We start from the raw sequence: 21903 nt of genomic DNA, 5'->3' as shown, positions 1-21903 counted from the left end.
CAGCCAATTTACCAGCTGTTAGGCTTTCTGGGAGTTGAAGGCCAAAACACCTGGGGCCTCACAGGTTGAGAACCACTGTTCTAGACTGATTTGAAACTTTCTCTGCCTGACACAGTAAAGATACATACAGTTCACAGTTCAGCATAATCCTTACATTTGCTCGGGGGAAGAAAAACCTCCTGTATAATCTGGAGGGAAAAACCTTAGTGGGAATTCAGAAAATCTGAATTTTACTATGATATAGTAGTTTGCCATTTTCTTTCGTCTACAAAAATGCTCTCCCCACTGCAGGATTTCATTATAAGTCTGTTTCTCCAAACTATTAAATAAGAACTATACTCCAAGGCAGCGTTCCTGTACTGCATTCTAACGCTTATGACTAGTTCATATATATATTTATTTATTACGGTCGATGACCAGCAACATAAAATGTACAAGCATCAGAATAGCATAGAAACATATGCAATTAGATATTAAGAAACACCGTGAAGAACAAGGTTAAAACACAGTATTGATTGTGGTAGTTAAAATGATATAAAACATTTATATGCTAAAATGGCAAAGGTAAATGCTGAAGTAAATATTAAAACCTACTAGAACCTTGGCAACATCTTGCACCGACAAGCTATAGCTGCTGCACAAAAGCTAGCAACTTTGGCAGTAGTTTTGGGGTCTTGGTCTGCCAAAAGATAATCAACATAAAACCTTACAGATCTCCCTGGTAAACTTTCTAAAATTGGATTTATAAAATGTTTACAAAGGTCTCGGTAAAAAGAGCAGTACAACAAGACATGCTCCATAGTTTCCACTGCCTCAGCCTCACAGGGACATATGTGTTCATTGTATGGTACTTTGTTATATCTACCCTCAAGTACAGCTGAAGGGAGTACATCGAACTTAGCCAAAGAGAAGGCCTTCCTATGTTTTGGGATAATAAGGTTATCTAAGTACTCTGCGGGAAGAAACGCTCTCCCACTGTCCCTAAAGACTGGAAGAACAGAAGCTGCGCCTAGGTAGCCTTGCAGCTCAGTGTCCCAGATACGCTGTCGTATATTTTCTTTAGCTTTTGTGTAGCCCATAGTTAAGATAGTGTTTGGTGAGAATCCCAGGTTTAGGATTTTCTCGTCAACTAGTCTTTTCCATCTTGAATGAAATCGATCAGTAAGGGTCAAAGGGTCAATGGGGCCAAGCCTTTAGGGATAAACATCAGTTTTAACCAAAAGTTTAGTTTATATATCCAGATCTGAGACTCGACAGAGATCTGACCCGTCTCTAGTAGCAAGATTGCATTAGGCATACTATGATATAGTAGTTTGCCATTTTCTTTCGTCTACAAAAATGCTCTCCCCACTGCAGGATTTCATTATAAGTCTGTTTCTCCAAACTATTAAATAAGAACTATACTCCAAGGCAGTGTTCCTGTACTGCATTCTAACGCTTATGACTAGTTTATATGTATTACTTGATGAGATGCAAGAAAAGGTCTTGCAAGAAAAGGATCTGCATCCTCCAAAAAGTCACTAGAGGGTGAGCAGCCCTCTTTCCCATCTCTCTTTTGCTTTAGCAGTATATTTTGCTCAGTCCCACTTGGTACAGGAGGACACTCTGAATCTTTCAGATGCTTATGGAGAGGGACATGAATGGTAATTTTTTTCCATGAATTTCCATATGTTAATTTACCTTAGGCCCAATTTACTGAGTTGAAATAATATTAACAGCTTGGCTTGTGTGGTATTTGTCTTTAATGGCTCATTCATATACAAATTGTCAGTCATTTTAGTGATGAATATGCATATTTGAACTTGCTTCTGGTTCACATTGGTGCTCTAGCCTAAATCTCTTAATGAGGCTGATAACGTGCAATTATGACAGGATAAAAGTGCCTTAGGAGAGGGCTTCCTGCAGTGGCTCTCAACCTGTGGGTCTCCAGGTGTTTGGCTTACAATTTCCAGAAATCCCAGCCAGTTTACCAGCATTTAGAATTTCTGGGAGTTGAAGGCCAAAACATCTGGGGAGCCACAGGTTGAGAACCACTGGCTTTGTGTCTCTCTTGTAGTTGCATTGTACTTGAATAGTGATTGGATCATATATTTCTTTCCACTGATGGAAAAACCCATCAATGTATTCAGTATTGCTGTTGTCCTACCACATTGTTGTGCTATAATTTCCTTCTTCTGCAATCTCAATATTACGAAGCATAGGAGGGTTTCATGAGCATGTCATATTTGCACTACTACACAGTTGTGGCAAAGTAATATATTTTTAAAAAAGGATTACACCGGCACTGAGTAGGGCAAACATGGTTCGAAGGCAAGGCAGTGTGGAAGACTGATGTGAAAGCGATTGTTCCATTAATGCTCTGTTTCTGTTTGCTTAAATGAAAACAGAGTGATGTGGCAAAGTTGTTAACACTATGGAAGTTTGTTGTGCTTTTCTTAAGAAAAAACAACTGATGTTACATACTTTTCATTGAGAGATAGCACCTGGATAGTTCAAGAAACAGTGGGAGTGTGTGTGCCATGAGAATTACTAAGTCATTAAGTTTGGTAGCCATACTACCTCCTCCATCTAACAGGAAAATTAAAAGTTGAAGAAAAGAGCAATGACACAGCTGTTGTAGTACAAGCTGTGGCAATAATAACAGGACCTAAGCTTATCTTTCTCTTTCTGCTAAGCAATTCTGTAGGGCAAAACTCCCAATTATATGGATTCTTTGTATCACTACTCTGAGAAATATAAATTGTTTATCTAAAAGGCACTTTATATTGTGACACATTTACATTTACGGTAAATCTTAATGTGAATGTGTTTGTGCTCAGTGTTGCAATTAATAATGTAGTATCAGCTAATTTCTTGGATAGCAGTTGGCAATGTGTGACCTTCCAGATGGTGTTAGATGGTACCTCTGTCATCCGTCATCAAAGGTGATAAATGATAGGAGGTGTAGTCAAACAACAGTTGACTGGCCACATCTTGTCCATTATTGACCTGTAGAAATGAAAACTGCCTAAAATAGGTGTCTTTATAGCCAATAATTTTCTCTCATCTAGTGATAGCCTGGTGAAACAAACAGCCAAGGGAAATACCCCACTTCATTACTGCAGTCTCCATAATAAACCTGAATGCATAAAGCTTCTCCTGCGTGCCAAAGCCAACATTGGAATCAGTAAGTAGTAACCATACAAACATTAGTGGTTTTGAGATAAGAGAGGAAATATCTGATTACTTACATTGTTATCTCTTAATTTTACGTTATATCGCAACTGTACCTTGTATAACTTTTGATGATTTTCTTTTGACTGTCCCATAGTTCAGTAGCACTTTCTCTTTCTGTCTGTAAGCTGGCTTTCTTTTCACTTCGCAGTAGTGAGTTCAAAAATACTATTGTGGTTGTGGCTAATTACTATACTGCTTTATAGTGACATTTATGGCATTGAATGGTTGTAAATGGTAGAGGGTTGGACTGGATGGCCCATGTGGTTCCTTCCAGCTCTATGATTGTATAATTATGTGATTCTAAATGGTTTAAATGCAGGTACTGTAGTTGTATTTAATTTTATTGTCCTCATGGTACAATGAGATTTCACAGTGAGCGGTGTCCAAAGGAGTAAAAAGAAAGGTAACATATATTGTACTATCCACTTTCATGAACTTGTTCAGAGGTACAGAATACTATCCAGAAGGTCATACAACACACATTAAGTGGTAGGATTGTAGACACTGACTTTAAGGAGAAATTATTGTCACCTTTTGCAATTAAATTGTAGCCTGTTGAGACTGAAAAGTCCTTCCCCTCTTTTTCCGTGTTACTTCCTCCCTTTCTGGAGGAGTTGCAAAGAGACAATGGTTTGATTTTCAATTAACTAATAATTTGAAGTTGATTTGTTTCCAGCTAAACATACATAATGTCACTCCCTGCAAAATCTAGCCAGCAACTGAGACCACTCACATAGTTATCTTTGGAATTGGCTTTATTACTCAGATTTCCACAGTCCAAGAAAAAGTCGCTAATGCATTCTCACCCAAACCCCTCTGCTTTTTCTACTATCCTCACTACCCCACCCCATTCCCTTATCACTATTTTCCCACAAGAACAAGTTAGTCCATCAGCTGTGCTACCCTTCGGCCTTTCCATCAGCACCTCTGCTGACCTGAAGATGTCACAGAGAAGATTTATGGTGAACTTCTGAGACAGCAGAAATCAGCTCCTGGCACATAAGTTCAGTCAAATATGTTGCATTCAAATTTCAAAGCAAAACAGTGTTTAATTAACAATAGAAGGGAAAGTTTCCTGTCTCTTCTTGTAGAGGAAGAAGAGAGAGCATATGAGCTTGGTGGGGCTGGTGGTGTGGTAAGGCTCAGCTTCTCCTGCAATAAACTAAGACCAAGCACATATGAAATAAACTAACACCAAGCATAGCCATTTTCTGCATTTTTTCGCACTTGAGTTACCACACTGTTGGTCAGTGTAGTTTTACTTCGCTCAGTCTTCAGAAGAGGTTTGCCACTGTCGTCCTCTTTAGGTTGAGAGAGTGTGACTTGCTCAAGGCTACCCAGTGGGTTTCCATGGCTGTGATTACATCCCAAGACATCTTGGTTCTTCACCTGGATCTGAACTGAACCTTGAAAAGCTTACCATATAATCAAATGGGAGAGTTGGCAAGATGTAGTGGGTCTGAGATTAGTTAGAATTCCAGGAGACCAGAGTTTGAATTCACCCTCAGCCATGGAAAGCTCGAGGCAACCTTGGCTACTTCACATTTTTTCAGTCTTAGAGGAAGGCAATGGCAAATCATCTCTGATTAAAGCTTCCCAGGAAAACCCTATACCGTAATAGGGTCATAAGATGGAATTAACTTGCTCATATTGAGAATAAATCAAAATGGACTATAATGTTGAAGTCAAAGTTACTAACAGTTTCCATCATCATTAATCTTATGGTGACATCTCTCATTTCCCCCATAGCCAATGAAGCTGGAGAGACAGCCCTCGATGTTGCTAGGCGAATGAACCATGCTGTGTGTGAGGAACTGGTAAGAAGCAGGATGCACATCTCCACTTTCTGATTTTGAAGCAGTGGCATAAATGAGTAGGCTTCCTGTACTATGGAGTAGTTGTGTTCTGAGATCCAGATAACCCCACTCTTTCAACTCCAGGTTTTGTATACAAGTATACCCCAGTTAACAAAGTAGATATGTTTCTGGACATGTCTTCTTTCATAGAAAATTTGGTACCAGAGGCAGGAATGGATAGAGAGCATAGGGATAATGTGTGTTGACAGGGCCCTCCAGTGACACAATGGATTAAACCCTTGTGCCGGCAGGACTTCTGACTGACAGGTCGGCGGTTCAAATCCAGGGAGAGTGGCATGAGCTCCTTCTGTCAGCTCCAGCTCCCCATGCGGGGATATGAGAGAAGCCTCCCACAGGATGGTAAAAATTCAACCATCCGGGCGTCCCCTGGGCAATGTCCTTGCAGATGGCCAATTCTCGCACACCAGAAGTGACTTGCAGTTTCTCAAGTTGCTCCTGACACCAAAAAAATTTGTTGTCAAAGGCTTTTAAGGCCAGAATCACTGGATTGCTGTGAGTTTTCCAGGCTGTATGGCCATGTTCCAGAAGCATTCTCTCCTGACATTTCGCCCATATCTATGAAAGGCATCCTCAGAGGTTGTGAGGTCTAGAAAAACATCAGGAGAGAATGCTTCTGGAACATGGCCATACAGCCTGGAAAACTCACAGCAATCCAGTATAGGGATAGGTTCCTAAACTATCCCCCCCCCCCCAAAAATAACAGTTCCAAATATTTAAGCATAATTTTCACCCAAAACTCTAACAACCAAATTCAGGCATCCTTACATAAGTAAAGAAAATGAATCTATTGGAGACTACATGAAGCCTTTTTGCAAAGTGCATCCAGAAATTATTTTAATTTCTTCAATCAGCTTCCAGTTTTCCAATAATTTCCATTCTGGTGGTCTAACTTACAGATCTGTGCTTTTTCAACTTATTGCAGATCTCTACTGAAACACACTTATCTGCTCTTCCTCTTTCTCTGTTTCGTTGCATATTCGTTGCATATGCATATTCAGTAAGAGTCTGGAAGCAGCAGCTGTTTACCTTGCCTCTTGTAGGCAAGCACAAATGGCAGCAATAAGATTAGATCAACCTTTATTCTATGGCTTACTGTAGGAAGCTTGCTGCAACCAAACACCAAAGGTGTGTGCTTCTCCAGCCCTCTTTCAGCCTTCTCCTGATGCCAACTCTGCTAAAAACCAAAGCCAAACCTCCCAGCTAGACAGAGAAAAAGGAGGGGAGAAGAAGACTTTGCAAGAGGGAGCTTGTTTGTGGATACATTGTTAACTGGAGTATTTCTGTAGATCTCTTTTTAGAGATTCTGATTATTGGAAAATTATTTTGGCCATTGGTATAAATTCATTTTATACTGTGCCTTATGAAACCAGATTTTCAAATTTATGTGACACTTTGAACTATATACTAGAAATGTTCCCCAGAGTGTGACCACTACTGCTGCAGTCAACATAGACTATGGTTTTAATTTTGTGTTGTTAGATAGCACTGATAAAAACTAACATCGTATCCTACCTCTCCACTTCCAAAAATCAAAGAGAAGGCTTGGAAAATTTAGAAGTTTATTTTTAACTGTGGAGACATTGCATGGTTTCTGCATTGCAAGACTTCGAACAATAAGACACACATTTATATAATTATGGAAATGACAAAAACGGAACAGTATGCACTGGGTATAAAAAATCCATTTATGAGGTAGATCAGAGTGCATCTTTTTGTTGTACATTTCTTTAGCTCCATCATATTAAGTAGCCTCCCTTGGGTCAGGCCCATATGAAACTTTTTAAATTCATAAATATTTCATTCTTGGCCTTGAATACAGTCAGCAGTGCTTTTTTGCCATCAAGCTATTATTTATGGTGCTGGCCTTATAGCTCTGGAGATCTCTTCTCATTGTCTTTTACTTCTTCCTGTTTCCTCACTGGAAGTCCTGAGTACAGAAAGAAAACAGTTATTACTCCACCAAATCTCAAACAAAGGCTGGGTGTTTTGTATATTCTAGCTGGCTCAAAACGATCAGTTCAATATGCGTGCGCATGTGGAATATGAGTGGCGTCTTGGCCAAGAGGACATGTTTGAAAGTGATGATGACCTGGATGAGAAGGTAAGACCACACCTCTTTTGATCTTTTGTTGCATAGGTTAGGGTTTGTTCACAGCGTTCAATTTCTTAGCTATAAGATTGTTGATCCCTTGAAACTGAACATCTGCTATGGTGGGTTTTATATTACAATTGTATGCCTCTTTGCTCTGATAGTTACTAAATTATAATCTTGTCAGAATTATAGAATCAGAGAGACCACAGGAGTCATCCAGTCCAACCCCATTCTGCCATGCAGGAATAAATAATCAAAGCCCTCTTAATCGATGCCCAACTAGTCTTTGGCTAACAAACTCCTGAGAAGGGAACTGCATCATTCTGAGACCACAGCTCTTACCATCAGGAAATTCTTCCTAATGTTTAGGTGGAATCTCTTTTCTTGTAGTTTGAATACATTGCTCCAGGTCCTAGGATCAGTAGATTAACAAATTAAGAGCTCCAACAAAGCTAAATGGATTTCAGCATGAAGAAATGTGATGCACTAAATATTACATTACAATGAACATGGCTTGTGAGGAGAAAGCATTATTGCTGTATTTCACTGCTCCCTCAGCTTTCGGATGTGGAAGAACTTATTATTTTCTCCCCAATGTTCCAGATATGATCACCATGTTTGTGCCCATTGACAATAATTTTTATTTTCTGGAAACTTACCAAGGATTAGCAGCCAATGGCTCATAAACTGGCACAGGTCCATGGACCATCAGCACTGCTGCAGAACATCTGTGGTTTTATTTGAGTGGTTTTTAACTGGGAATTGTATCCGAGAACATTTTTTGTGGTTTTCTGTAGCAGATTAGTTTGGGCCATCTTGTTTTGAATTTTTTAAATTGCTAATACGTATTATGGACTGAAAAATCCCTGATTTTAAATCCTTAAGTTGTCTGACAAGTCTGACCAGAAACGGTTGTATTACAGAATCCACTTGCAGAGCTTTCACTCAGAAGACACCACAAAGCCCTTTGTCTGCGCCAATCTCTAAAGTATCACTGCATCTGTGCAGATTTGTTAACAGAAACTTTAAATGTAAGGCTTATCTATTTGAATATTAGGAATTTTCCAGACTGGGGCTATTTTAGGATTATATGTTGGATGGAAGCAGTATGCTTTAGATGAATGAGGTTCAATCTACATGGGACTGAAAGTGCATTTCAGCCCCATTTCTAACCTTATATTCACATATGGATGACCCACATAATCTCTAACGACACCAGATCCTATTGAATCTTGGAAGACCACCAAGGAATCCCAAACACTGTAGACTATATTTCAGAGGAAGGAATGAGCAAAATTACTTCTCTCTTTCCGTTGCCTGTGGAAACTTTTGAAATTGTTGGGGTCACATAAGTTAATAGGTGACTTGAAGGCACATACAAATGCACACATTAAAATGTGTTTCCCAGCAAAAACAAATGAAGGGCAGGTGCAAAAGTGTTGGTGCTTTGGAGTGATCTGTAGGATCCAAGAGCTGACTGGCTTTGGGGACATTTGGGTACATTACTGTTGTTGCTGCCTGCAGTGCATGAAGCCCCTAACTTTCTATTGCAAAATTCTGTAATGACCTAGGGACCTTCACTGCATTTACTTTCCATGTCTACACCTGATGCATGAGCAAGGAGTTGGGAATCTCAACAGGTTTCCTGATGCCATTCAGCAGATGGAAGAAAATTTAAACTTCTCTTTTTTTGCTAAAGAGATAGCAAAGAGATAGGAGAGCACCATTCAGTTAATCCAATTGAATTCAATGATGTTTACTTCTCAGTACACACAGATAGGATTGCGTACTCCCCAGCTATCCTGATTTGGCAGGAAATGTACAAATCAATCATCTGTTGTCACCTTTTCCAACTAGTTTTAAAATATTTCAGTTTTTCTCTTTTTTTCTCAATTTCTCCTTTGTCCGCAGCTTACTTCCATTGGTGCAAAGTGAGTTCAAATGGCAAAAATTGTTTGCACTCACAGGGAGGTAAAACATGACATATATAGGAGTGTAGCTAGGTATCCGTTTTACTACTAGCAATATGCTATTGGCTGTATATTATAGTGTTTTCCAATGTAAGTCATATCCTAATTAAACTCCTTTTGTATTATACAAGTATTATTTGTATACCTTTGAATCATTTTTGACTTATGGCAAGTTTAAGGTGATCCAATAACAGCATTTTCTTGTCAAGATTTATTCAGAAGTGGTTTGCCATTGCCTTCCTCTGAGGCTGAGAGAGTGTGATCAGTGGGTTTCCATACCAGAGCAGGGATTATAATTGTGGTTTCTAGGTGTTCTAGCCCACTCGAATCACACTCTATGCCTCCATATTACAATCCTCAAATACATAATAATAGCAGTGTAAAGATGTCATGATCATTGTGTTTTATTCATGATTGCTATGTTTAGGTTGACTGTTTAAGGTTATATATTTCAGCTATTCTTATACAGAAGTTGGGAGCCTCTAAGGCATGGCCAGGAAAAGGGGCGTGGCTTCACCTTGCTGGTGGAAGCCTTAGAATTCAAATTTAGCAGTTGGAATTGGGCAGTTGGAGTTTGTCGGTTGACCAGAGCAGTTGGTTCTGTTCAGTGGAAAAGGAGTGAGATCGAGAGAAGAGATTGTGGGAGGAAGTTGAGCAGCTAGAGAGTTTTAGCGGAGAAGGGCTAAAATTAAAGTTGCTGAGCTCTTAGTAGGGATAACTAAAGAGCTGAGGCTACATCCCTAAGTCAAGGAAGACTAGGGTTGACCAGTTAAACTCCCCAGTCCAAGTTTGATCGGGTATAGATCAACTAAGTTCAAGAGGGACAGTATTCCTAACTGAAAGAAACAAGTCATATAAAGCTGATACCATACTAAGCTCAGTGAAACTATTGAGAAATCTTGCAACACTTACTGTATAGAAGTAACATCGCTCACCTCAAGATATAACATTCTTGCGACTATTAAGCTTTGTGCCATAAATAAACAAGTTACTGTTTCTTCAAATGTTGCTTATTATTTGAGCTAAGCATCTTTCAAAGGTGGTGGCAGCGACAACATTGGAAAGTGGGATACATAGAGGTAGAAGTTGAATCCTTCGCAATTGGGTGGCAGCGGTGGGATCCAAAAAGATTCCATCCCTGTCATCATACTTCTTTACAGCAGGTACCATTATAATGAGATACTTTCTGGCTCTGAACAGAATACAGAATTAGTTGGTGCATTGATCTGATCCAGCCATGCCATTTTTTTCTCTAGGTAGTTTCTCTATTAAGCTTATTAACCAATGTCCCAACTTTCTGTTGGTATTGTCTTCATTTCAGCTCAGTCCTGTGAAAAAGGATCACTGTTATCGTCCTCAAAGCTGCTACAATTTGCTTGGAGCAGCATCTCAGTCGTGGAAAAATCCAGCAAACTTTTTGAAAGGAGCCAGTCCAGCTTCTCAGGACAAATACCATGACATATATGCCATACCACATGTCTCCAAGTCCTCTCCAGTTTCTCCCTCCACAGGCCCACCGCTGCCACCACGCAACATACCCAGAGGTTAGAGGATCCTTTCTATGTACCATTCCATCACTTCACAATCACATCATGCGAATTCTTCCCTGCTGAATTTGTGCTTGTTCTCCAAGTACTGCTTGTTCTCCGAGTGCTGTCAGTTGCAGTCTCTTTTAATAATGAAGTGTTTGCAGTGTATGCCAAGTGCATACTCTCCTCTCCAATTGTTCTGATTTAGTAGGGACTATCCCAATGAAATCTGCTGGCTGACTTCTTCAGTAATGCACAGAAAAGCCCCATGACCAACTTAATATACTTCAATAGGAAAGTACCTTGATTTTGGGAGTTGTAGTTCATCTGCATTCAAAAAGCACGGAACCTAGCTAACATCAGATCTGGACCAACCTTGGCACACAGACCCAACATGGCCAACTGTGCATACGGGCCTGCTTTGGGGGTGATTGACCTCAGATCTGGGAGTTGTATTTCACCTTTATCCAAAGAACCCTGAACCCAGCCGATGACTGATCTGGATCAAACTTGGCACAAAGACCCAACATGGCCAACTGTGAATACTGGCAGGGTTTGGGTGTGTGATTGCCCTGGGAATCTGAGATTTGCAGTTCACCCTTATCCAGCACTGAGCCCAGCCAATGACGGATCTGGACCAAACCTAAGTGATATTATCTAATATCACAAAACAAACAATGCCTTCTTCTAAGAACTCGGGCACCACCGTGTCCCCAAGCTAGTTAAATAATAAAAATAAAGACACTACTTCAGTGTCTGGTCTGGACTTCCTTCCTTCCCTTTGAGAAAGAAATTGTTCCTCAATCTTCTTGCATTCCATTTGCTGAAAAGAAAACTTAAATGCTTATTATTTTTGTTCACGGTGACTACTACTGCTTCCTTATTTCCTCTAACTTAGAAGCTTTAAAGAGTTTGAGTCCTTCTTTTTATATAGTTACTCATTTCCATACATTCCCTTTAATTTAATTCAGATTGATTTAATTACAATTGCAAATAAGAACCCTGGTAATGACAAGACCTCATTCTGTTTGTAGGCTCTGTTTATAAACTCTATCAGTTTAACAAATATGGTATTATTAAATCTATTTTTCAGCTCCCAGTTTCCCTCCTCCACCGCCCCCATCCAAACGATCTGCCTTCCCTGAAGGCACAACAGCTATAAAGATCCTGCCTCCACCTCTAACGATTCGGCATAAGCGGACTTCCTCGGAGCCTTCCCCCTGCACACCATTGAATCTCAGCAGCCCCACTGAGGGTAAGAGAACTCAATTCCTCAGTTTATGCCCAGACCGCATTGCATTGAATGATCCTTAACATGAAGTGTCACATAAAGTTGCTTTATACGGTTGCAGTCTGCTGCATTATATGGTTTTTCAACACTCACACCATTTCTGTGTTTACTATCTGGGTAGGCAACTTTTGGCCCTCTAGATCAAGGCTTCTTAAACTTTTCCCACTTGCAACCCTTTTCTGCCTGGGAATATTTTACATATCGGGTATATCGGCATATAAAATAGATATAAAATCAAACATTTACTTGATAATAAATCAAGCCTTGCTAAACAGGCTGCTTTTCCTTTTTTTGTGGAGTATGACTGAAGAATTTCTGCAGAGTCCACTGTAAACACTGCATGTTGTTGCTAAGAGATTTGTGTAAATGGGTGATGTTCAGAAACCTTTTAGTGTTTCCAAATTTTCCGTAAACCCAACATTGAGCTAAGGGGACTGCATTTGGGACCGGGAACCCACAGTTTATAAGAAGCAGTGCTCTAAAAGTTGTTAAACAATTCATATCTTCTTGCCACATTAGCCATGCTGAAGGCAAAGGACAGCTTGCTCTTGAGTCCAAATTTTGTTCCTGTTGAAATATTTGCTTTGCCATTCAGATAAAGAGCTCTCATATCTATAAATTTCTATTTTACCTACCCAACCATATGTCACATTACAAGCACAATTGGAATGAATTATGGACGTATCAGTTTTCTGGGGTAAAATCCTGCAGTTGGCCTAGAAAATTCAGTGTCTTTGAAATGATGCTATATTGAAGATGTAACAAGCTTTTTTTCTGCTACCCCAAAGACTAGGTCATGGAGTAATAAAGTTAAACAACAGGAAAAGAGATTCCACCTGAATATTAGTAAGAACCTCCAGGTGGCAAGAGCTGTTCAACAGTGTCTCTGAACGTAGTGGAGTCTCTTTCTCTGGAGATTTTTAGGCAGAGACTCGATGTCCATCTGTCGGGGGTATTTTTATTGTGTTTTCCTGCATGGCGTTGGGTTGGGTTGTGTGGCCTGTGTGGTCTCTTCTAACTCATATGATTTTATTATTCACAATAGTTTGGCAAAGAAGACATGGGATCTATGTGCTACATTTGAGCAAAAATCACTAATACTGCACACACATGTTGTTTCCCACATATTGTTTGTGTGGGAAGGAATTTAAGAGACATTTAAATTAATTTAATTTTGCACATAAGCCAAGCCAGAATGTGGTGAGTCACAAATCCCAATTTATCGAATCATTTCTAAGTTCAGTTCACCACACTGAACTCTTTGCACAGAGACTATTTTCTTTTTTAAAATGCCATGTGTTTCACCCACGTGTGTGCATTTGCCTTCAATGTTGGCTTATAGAGTTTTGTTATTTCATATACTGAAGCAGTGCATAACTGATTCTTTTTTATGTGATACATAGTCACAGGATCCCAGTGGTATTGCTAAGTGACTCAGAATGGAGAAGGAAGATGTGCACACTCTATAATTATTGAGAGGCAGCAAATAATCTGGATTCTGTTAGATGTATAACAAAATTTAGTACTTGAAGAGCAAGGATTAGTTAGTTGGAGTGGCCCATAGTACCCTTGTCTCTTAACCCTTAGGTTGATTAGTTTAGCAGTCTGTGTAATTTGGTTTGTAATTGGCCATGATTTAAGCATTTCCTGGCTTACCCCTCATACTGAAGGATTTCCCAAATTTTGTGTGTATAACTCTTAGGATATGAATAGCAACCAAAAAGTGACAATCAAAAATGGAATTCATCATGGCTTTAAAATGTCTCCAACTCACCAAAATGATTGTTTCTTCATGAACTTTTAGACAGAATAATCTGATTGGATTCCTGCTTATAAACAAAACTTAATAGCTTTGTCTTTGCCTTCCATTAGACTCTAAGTCTTTCTCCCTCCCAAGACGTTGCTCTCCAGAAGGAGCCTCTCCTAGGAGCTTGAAGTAAGAATATAAAACATTTGTCTGTGATATTGCTTTGTGCCAGGTGTTGCTATTCTGCTCTTTGTTTTGAAACAGAATGGGCTCTCTGTTTATAAATCTTACTCAAATGCAGAGAATAGATATGCTCATTTATGAGGCTTAAATTCATTCTTGTGAAAATTAGTGTTTGGGATCTACAAGGGTTTAGTCCCAGAAACCAGTACACTACAGATAGGAAAAATGCAGCTACTGAAGATAAGCCCCAACCAACAGGCATGAATTCTTTGCGCTCTTCAAGGAGCAGATCAGTCTCCTGCTTTGACCTGCAGCACTTCTGCTGGAGAGAGCAAATATAGTTCTGTATGTAGTATGCTACTTCTATTGTGTAAGGCATTGTGTATTGTATTGTCAAAGACTTTCATGGCTGAAATCACTAGGGTGCTGTGTGGTTTCTGGGCTGTATGGCCATGTTATAGCAGCATTTTCTCCTGACATTTTGCCTGCATCTGTGGCTGTCGTCTTCAGAGGATCCTGTGAAGATGTCAGCCATAGATGCAGTTAAAACATCAGGAGAAAATGCTGCTAGAACACGGCCATACAGCCTGGAAATCACACAACACACCGCTTTGTGTACTGTATTGTGTCAAGTACTGTGATTTGAATCCATGTTTGATTGAATCCACAGAGGCTGCACCCACAGATACAATGGGCACTCTGTAGTGCGCTTATAACAGGTTAATTTGGAAGAACACATTACAACTCCCTTCTGATAACTAGTCAGCTGGTTTAAGTATCTTCTTGGTAAATTTTATTCAGGAACCTCTAAGAGGGAAGATATGATCTTTTAAGTTGAATGAACTCTCCCCCAATGTTGTTTCCTTCAGCTCTGGATCTTCTGAAACCCAAGAGGCAGAGGATTCCTGGCAGCCAGGTAAGATTGTTTCCACTAAAGTTACTATTCAGTTGTAGCTGGGATTCTACGTAATGCTATGAGTGCATGAAGGAAGCACTCGTATTGTAGGGAAGCTACTTTTTTTGATAGCTGTCAGAACTGCCCCATTTTCTTGCTGGAAAAATGTCCCCTTCAATTCTTTTATCGTGTACATGAGTGCTGTTTGAATTTTATTTATATGATTGTCATGTACCCATGATATTACCAGTGACAAGAAATGTAACACGGCTCATTTCATAGTAGTTTAAAAGGTTTATAGTGTATGTGTGTGCCTGTGAGTATGTGTATGTGTGTTGAGGCCAAGCATTATCCTGTTTCACAATTTAATTGTAGGGGTGCTCATCTAGCCCTGTATCAACTAGATCAACAATCAGTCAAACTAAAGGCCTATCTTTCCCAGCATCTTGAGTGGTCAAGAAGATGCATGTAGGAAGTCCAATAATTCATTATCTTCTATTTGTTCTCAAGCAACCATGGCTGCGCTTTCCATTTGGCAAAGTGAGTGATAGAGCTATCTAAACTCAGAATCTCTATGAGGAGTCTACAAAGCCAAGCATTGGAAACTGCATATGTTCTCCAAGAGCACCTGGTCTGCGCACATTTCAGGTTTTGATGGCTTTATGGAGAACAGCACTAGTTGCTTTGTGTGGCTGACATTGTTTTCCACAGAAGATGGGCAACAGTGACAAGAACAGCTGACAAGGAGAGTAAAGTTAGAAAAGAAGAGAGAAGTGGGGTGCAGGGAAAGGAAGACTTGAGTAGTCAAAAGAAGAGAGTAAGTGAGACATAAAGGAGAGAAGAGCTTAGGAGGCAAGGAGAGAGTAGCTTGAAAGTGAGGTAAGTGATTATGGGCAGTGTTTCTTGCCTTAAAGAGTGGTAGAGCTTTCCTGCCACTGTCAGCAACTAGTTAACAATCTCTGATTCTAGAGCCTTCAATATAAATGATAGGAGCTGTGGTGGCGCAATGGGTTAAACCCTGGCTGAACTGCTGAACTGAAGATCAGGTTGCTGACCTGAAGGTTGCTGGTTCAAATCTGCAAGATGGGATGAGCTCCCATCTGTCAGCTCTAGCCTGTGGGGACATGAGAAAAGCCTCCCAGCAGGATGATAACACATCCAGGTGTCCCCATCTCTGTAGATGGCTAATTCTTTCACACCAGAAGTGACTTGCAGTGTGCCCTTCTGAAACAATAAAAAAACATAAATGATATCAGGGATGTTGTATGTCTTTCGGGCTGTGTGGCCATGTTCCAGAAGTATTCTCTCCTGACGTTTCGCCCACATCTATGGCAGGCATCCTCAGAGGTTGTGAGGATGCCTGCCATAGATGTGGGGGAAACGTCAGGAGAGAATACTTCTGGAACATGGCCACACAGCCCGAAAGACATACAACATCCCTGTGATCCCGGCCATGAAAGCCTTCGACAACACATAAATGATATCTTCCATGTATTTGTTTTTCTTTTAAAGTCTAGTAAGTGGGTAGCCATCATCATTTAGTGAATGCTATGATTTAACTGTGCATTACATGAAGAATTATTTATCACCTCCACCAAAGCCTCTTGAGAAGTGAATGGGTCTTAGTGACTCATTTAATACCAAAACACCCTGAAACACTTGGCATTACAACAAGGATAGTTCACGCAGTATATATTTTGCTGGGAAAATCCATTTACTTGTGTATCTCCATCCAGCCATGTATAAGCAACGCAATTAAGCCAAAAGGGAACAGGAAACGTGAAGCAGCAATGGATGCAGATAATGTCCTCACCCCTGCTAATCAAAGCCTCCCAGCAGCTCAACCCCACCGTCCCTGAATTCACCGTGCTGTCAGCTATAACATTGTTCATGGGCAGTTGCTTCAGTTTTTGGTTGCTTTTTTCTATTCTTTGAACTCTATATTTGTGAATCAAACTGGCTTTTTTATCTGACTTTCCTGTTTCTCAAAACACCGGCAGTGATGTAACTCTCATGGGGAAAGAGAGAGCTTTTTGAAGGTGAACCCGTGATGCTTAAGACAGGGAGAAGCAGGCGGTGAATATTTTCAAACACAGCTATTCCTTCTGAAGGTGACGTCTGGTGCTGATTAAGGAGAAATCTTTGAAAGATTGATACTGTTCATCACTTTTTCTCAGCAATGATGTGGGAATTCATGAACTGGGAGATGAATGAATTAGAAGAGTGTTTCCTACAGTAGAAGTGTAATTACATTGTCATTTTAAGGGAGTGGACTAATAATGGATCACAACAGAGAATGAGAAGTTTGTAGTTCTTTTGTGTGTTTGTGTGTATGTTTTCTTTGTTCTGTTTTTTAAAAAATGGTCACTTAGTTGTAGTTTAGTTGTAGTGGACAGTATATAGTTATGTAGTTTTGGTAGTTTTATACATCTGAAAAGCTCATTTATGTTTTATTTTGGCTTTCTCTTGGATTAAAATTATTAAAAAAATAAAAGTGGTGTTCCATTGTACAGGGTAGGCTATAATTGTCTCAGATTTGTAGAGCAGTGCCTGTCCCTTGTTTCTTGCCCTCTGAAAACATCCATAATGTAACCCCATATGTATTTGTATTGCAGCTGCTTTGAAAGAACAGGAGCCATCTTTTGAGCCAAATCAATGTACAAGAGAGAATCACTGGTCTTCTCCCCACTCACCTGAGTCATTAGATGATGTCCCACCACCATTGCCAAAAAGGGGGCACTCAGTGAGTTCTTTTGTATATTTCTCAACTAAGTGCTTATGAAACAAGTGTGATTTCCCACTTCTGTTTCTTAAACTGAGAGGTTGCAGGTCTTTGGCACTTTTCCTTATTTTTCTTTATTTTCTTACAAGACAGAAAACAGGTACAGTCTTTAGGATGCACTAGTTTATATGTTATTTAAATATATATTTTAATATTATATGAATAGGTGGGTGAGTTGGCAACTGAAACTGGTTCCCCATGCCCTGCAACGACGTGCAACGTTCTCGGCGGCCTTATGACAAGGTCATAAGAGTGGCTATACTTGAACACAAGTTGCCTCTCTCCTCAAGATGAAAATTAAAATATTTAAAACATGGAGCAGTTTCTGAAGAATGTGAGGTTCACTGTGTACTAATTACAACTTTTTGAAGTCCCTTAAATGGGAAAAAGTGTGCCTTAGAATCAAAGAAATATGAATCCTCTCATCTCACAATGTGAGGTCTGCTTCCCTATATGGCTGAGATTTTATACATTAAATGTATGTATACCAGTTGCCTTAAATATGCTACTTTGACTGGCTACTTAGGTGTAGCCAAAACCACAAAAATTCAAGTACTCTTCCATTCCTTTCATTAAGATACAGTAGAGTCTTGCTTATCCAACATAAATGGGCCAGCAAAACGTTGGATAAGTGAATATGTTGGATAATAAGAAGGAATTAAGGAAAAGCCTATTAAACCTCAAATTATGTTATGATTTTACAAATTAAGCACCAAAACATCATGTTTTACAACAAGTCTGCCACTTGTTCGGAATCGTGGCTGCACTTGTGTTGTTGTTGAGTGTTGGCCTGTTGCGTGTTGCTGCCTAGAGAAACAGCTGTGGATCCAAGTGGGAGCCAGATTGCATTGGATAATACAGAACGATAGATGAGCGAAGGTTGGGTAAATGAGACTCTATTGTATATATAATCATGCCATTCATTAAACACCCTTTCATTTCTGAACATTTTCTTCTTGTGTAGGCTTGTACGTGTGTAAGGAACAAGTACTTCCATTATCTTTGTCTGCAAGCTTGGCACCAATTTGTGCTGCTTATATTTCAGACTAAATCCTATCTTCGTCGGGTCAGATCCCTTTTTGACTGTCAAGCTGATCATGAAGATGAGTTAACCTTCCAGGCTGGAGAGATCATTGTAGTAGATGGAGAGGAGGATTCCAATTGGTGGGTAAGTGGCCATCAGAGCTTCCTACTGGGTGAAGAGTTTCTTACCTCTACGCTGAACCTTATCCTATAGCACAAGGCCAGCTCTGGTTTTGTACAGCCCCCACCAAAGAGCTGGAGCCTCCGGTGGCGTAGAGGATTAAAGCCTTGTAACTTGAAGGTTGGGTTGCTGACCTGAAGGCTGCCAGGTTCGAATCCCACCCGGGGAGAGCGCGGATGAGCTCCCTCTATCAGCTCCAGCTCCATGTGGGGACATGAGAGAAGCCTCCCACAAGGATGGTAAAAACATCAAAAACATCCGGGCGTCCCCAGGGCAACATCCTTGCAGACAGCCAATTCCCTCACACCAGAAGCGACTATGGTTGCTCCTGACACACACACACAAAAAAACAAAAGAGCTCTGTACTGGGAACCCCCTTCTGACAGTGGACTCATTTTTTTGTCAGAGTAATTTCCATGGCAGCAGCCTTGGGCCATAATAGCCAGCAATCAAAACACTGAGTGTCTAGTACTATTTTGCTGGCACTATAAGAAAATAATAGCAACTAAGCCTAACTAATTGACACTATTCAGAACACTGGCCAGCAAATAAGTGCATTAATTAAAAATAGGGTGAACATAATAAGTTGATTTTGCCATGGCAGTGGGACCACTGCAGCTGCTGGAAAATGTGGTTGGACCCATACATTTAGAGAATAAGAGGATCGGAAATACAATCATTGTGCACTTCTGCAGAACTTGTCATTATAATAAAGGACTACTTCCTTTATTATATATAAAGGACTACTTTATATATACTTATATACTACTTATATATAAAGGACTACTTCCTTTATTTTTCTCTCTATTTGAATAGCCTTATGTTCCATTGTCATTATTGGTTTGTTTTTTTGTTTGTTTGTTTGTTTTGCAGTGTGGCCGGATTGAAGGGCAGCCTCACAGGAAAGGTGTCTTCCCAGCATCATTTGTTTACATACTGCATGAATAGAAGGCGGAGAAGACAAAAAGCATGCATAGAATTTAAGAGGTCTTCCTGTTGAAGAGAGCAGGCATGAGACTTCTCCAATTAATCCTTCACTCGCAGGGTTCTTCAATTTACAGCCTGTAGGATGATGTACTGGGCCAGGAACTGGGTTCATTGATGCTGAAATGTTGTTGCAAGGTGCAGTCTACTGCCCATTCAAATCACTGGCCAAATGTCCACTGATTTGAATAGAAGAGGATTGTACCTAACATGTATTGGATACTGTCTTGATGAATTCACTGATGTTCTTCACCTACAGCTTCTCTTGCCATGATGAGCATATAAATATTACATATACATCAACAGAACCTAACACATAATTGGGGTGTTTCTAATCCAGGTTTGATCGAGCTGTTGATCAATGATCCATGTCGAAATACCCCCTCCACTGGATTATTTTATGTGGCTGTTTTTATGCACACTCAAGGTAGCATGGCGTTGCTTCACAGTCACACACATATAACTGGACACTTATGACCTGGAGTAATTTAATCCTGTATGGGAAGCCGGGGCCCTTTTGTCATGACGTTACTCCTTTCACTGCACAGGAAGATGGGTTAAGGTGCCCTGTATACAAGCAGTGCAACATTTTCACTTAGAACCATGAGAACAAAAGGAACTAGATGGCTGTGATTTTGACCTGCCCTCTGTAAACATAGATCACCAACATCCATCCATCCTATTCTAGGCCAGAGGAAGAGAAGGAATGAAACAAGGTACATGATAAGATAGTACTTGTTGATCCTGTAGTTCCTAGTGGCAGAAACAAGTGAGAACATACAATATACATAGGAATATATAGCACCTCATCAGTTCCTTTTCCTGTATTCTTAAGCAATCTGATTTATAGCACCCTTACAATCCCTAAAGCAAAATCCCGCCCCCTTATCTCTACACCTCTGTCTACTTTATACACTATCCTAGTTCTAATTAGGAAGTTACTTATTTTCTAAAAGAGGATTCACCTTTTGTGTCTGCAGCCGGAAGCTGGGGTGAAACATGGAGTTCAAATATAAAGAGAGGAGAAATCCCATAGAATCTTTTTCTTTTTTTACAGCATATGTAATTCTGTAATAATCATTTGTTTTGGTATAGCTGATATAGACAGCTGATATACATACAACCATTAAATGTGTTCTACATTTTTTCACCTGGATTGTATGACTACTTAGTTTTGTCCTAGACACTACAGGGCAATTTTTATACTAGTTTCTAGCTATACTAGTAAAGCCCTTTTACTTTCTGTGATTTTGTTATGTATAATCCTTGAACAGAAGTAAGACCTCAACAAAGCTTTGTCCAATAGTATTTTACATTTACCCAGAGTTACGAGGAATACCCTATGTGCAGTTGTCATCTTTGCATTGAATGGGTTGCTCATAATCACCTGTGACTGGCCAAATCCTTAAATGTTTCTGTCTTTTCCATAGATAAATGTTCTGTAATCTAAAATTATATAACTATATGCTATTTGTTTTTATATCACATTTCTTGTTCTATTTCATCCAAAAAAGTTTCTTGGGCCTTCTATTAATTAAAATGGTCTCCTAAATCAATGCCATTCTTATAGCAGCATGTTCAAAGACTACTGTTTTTCTTTTTTAATTTTTTTCCCCATGTACCTGAAAATATGTCTGGTCTTTTTCTATCTAGATAAATATGTGTCTTGTTTTTCATTCTCTTTTACTCTTCGATGATTCAAAGCTCTAATTACCAATGAGCTTTAACAAAAACACACTTTTCCTGTGGCAGGTGTAATCTAAGATTAGGTGGATTTGTATTGGTGAAGCTGGAAAACTGTTTTTGATGCATAATAGGAAATCAGGGGGCACAGACTTTGTGCAAGTATTGTGTTTTCGGTTTATTTTAGATACTTCTACCTGTTTTGATCTAAATGTGTGCTAGAATAAAATGCTACTTTACCAACCCACAGTTTTTAGTGGACTTAAAGTCATGGAATTGTATTTCTGTCATTCAGAAGATTCTTGGTACTAAGATAGATAGATAGATACAGTCATTTGTTGACATGTTTATTTGTTTGCTACATTTATATGTTTCCCTACTCATGTAGTGTGACTCACACACTAATAGACATAAAACCAGAGTTTGAAAAAGTTCAATGTCTGACCTACA

At 39.6% G+C, this 21903-nt stretch overlaps 1 protein-coding gene across 1 annotated transcript in view; it reads left to right on the top strand.

Annotated features, from left to right (window-relative positions):
- The window catches only part of LOC100558474 (arf-GAP with SH3 domain, ANK repeat and PH domain-containing protein 2), a 48437-nt gene extending 26737 nt beyond the window's left edge, over window positions 1-21700 (top strand). The window contains exons 19-28 of the mRNA XM_008109945.3: window positions 3051-3166; window positions 4966-5033; window positions 7093-7194; window positions 10477-10699; window positions 11778-11939; window positions 13848-13911; window positions 14775-14821; window positions 17416-17543; window positions 18628-18750; window positions 19660-21700. Of these exons, the coding sequence (XP_008108152.2) occupies window positions 3051-3166; window positions 4966-5033; window positions 7093-7194; window positions 10477-10699; window positions 11778-11939; window positions 13848-13911; window positions 14775-14821; window positions 17416-17543; window positions 18628-18750; window positions 19660-19734 (1108 nt within the window). The 3' untranslated portion in view covers window positions 19735-21700. The remainder of the gene's footprint in view (window positions 1-3050; window positions 3167-4965; window positions 5034-7092; window positions 7195-10476; window positions 10700-11777; window positions 11940-13847; window positions 13912-14774; window positions 14822-17415; window positions 17544-18627; window positions 18751-19659) is intronic.
- Window positions 21701-21903: the final 203 nt, after the last annotated feature.

This window comes from Anolis carolinensis, chromosome 4 (genome assembly GCF_035594765.1).
Source record: "Anolis carolinensis isolate JA03-04 chromosome 4, rAnoCar3.1.pri, whole genome shotgun sequence".
Lineage (NCBI taxonomy): Eukaryota > Metazoa > Chordata > Lepidosauria > Squamata > Dactyloidae > Anolis > Anolis carolinensis.
The sequence above is the reverse complement of the archived record's forward strand: the minus strand, read 5'-3'. Positions and strand labels throughout refer to the sequence as shown.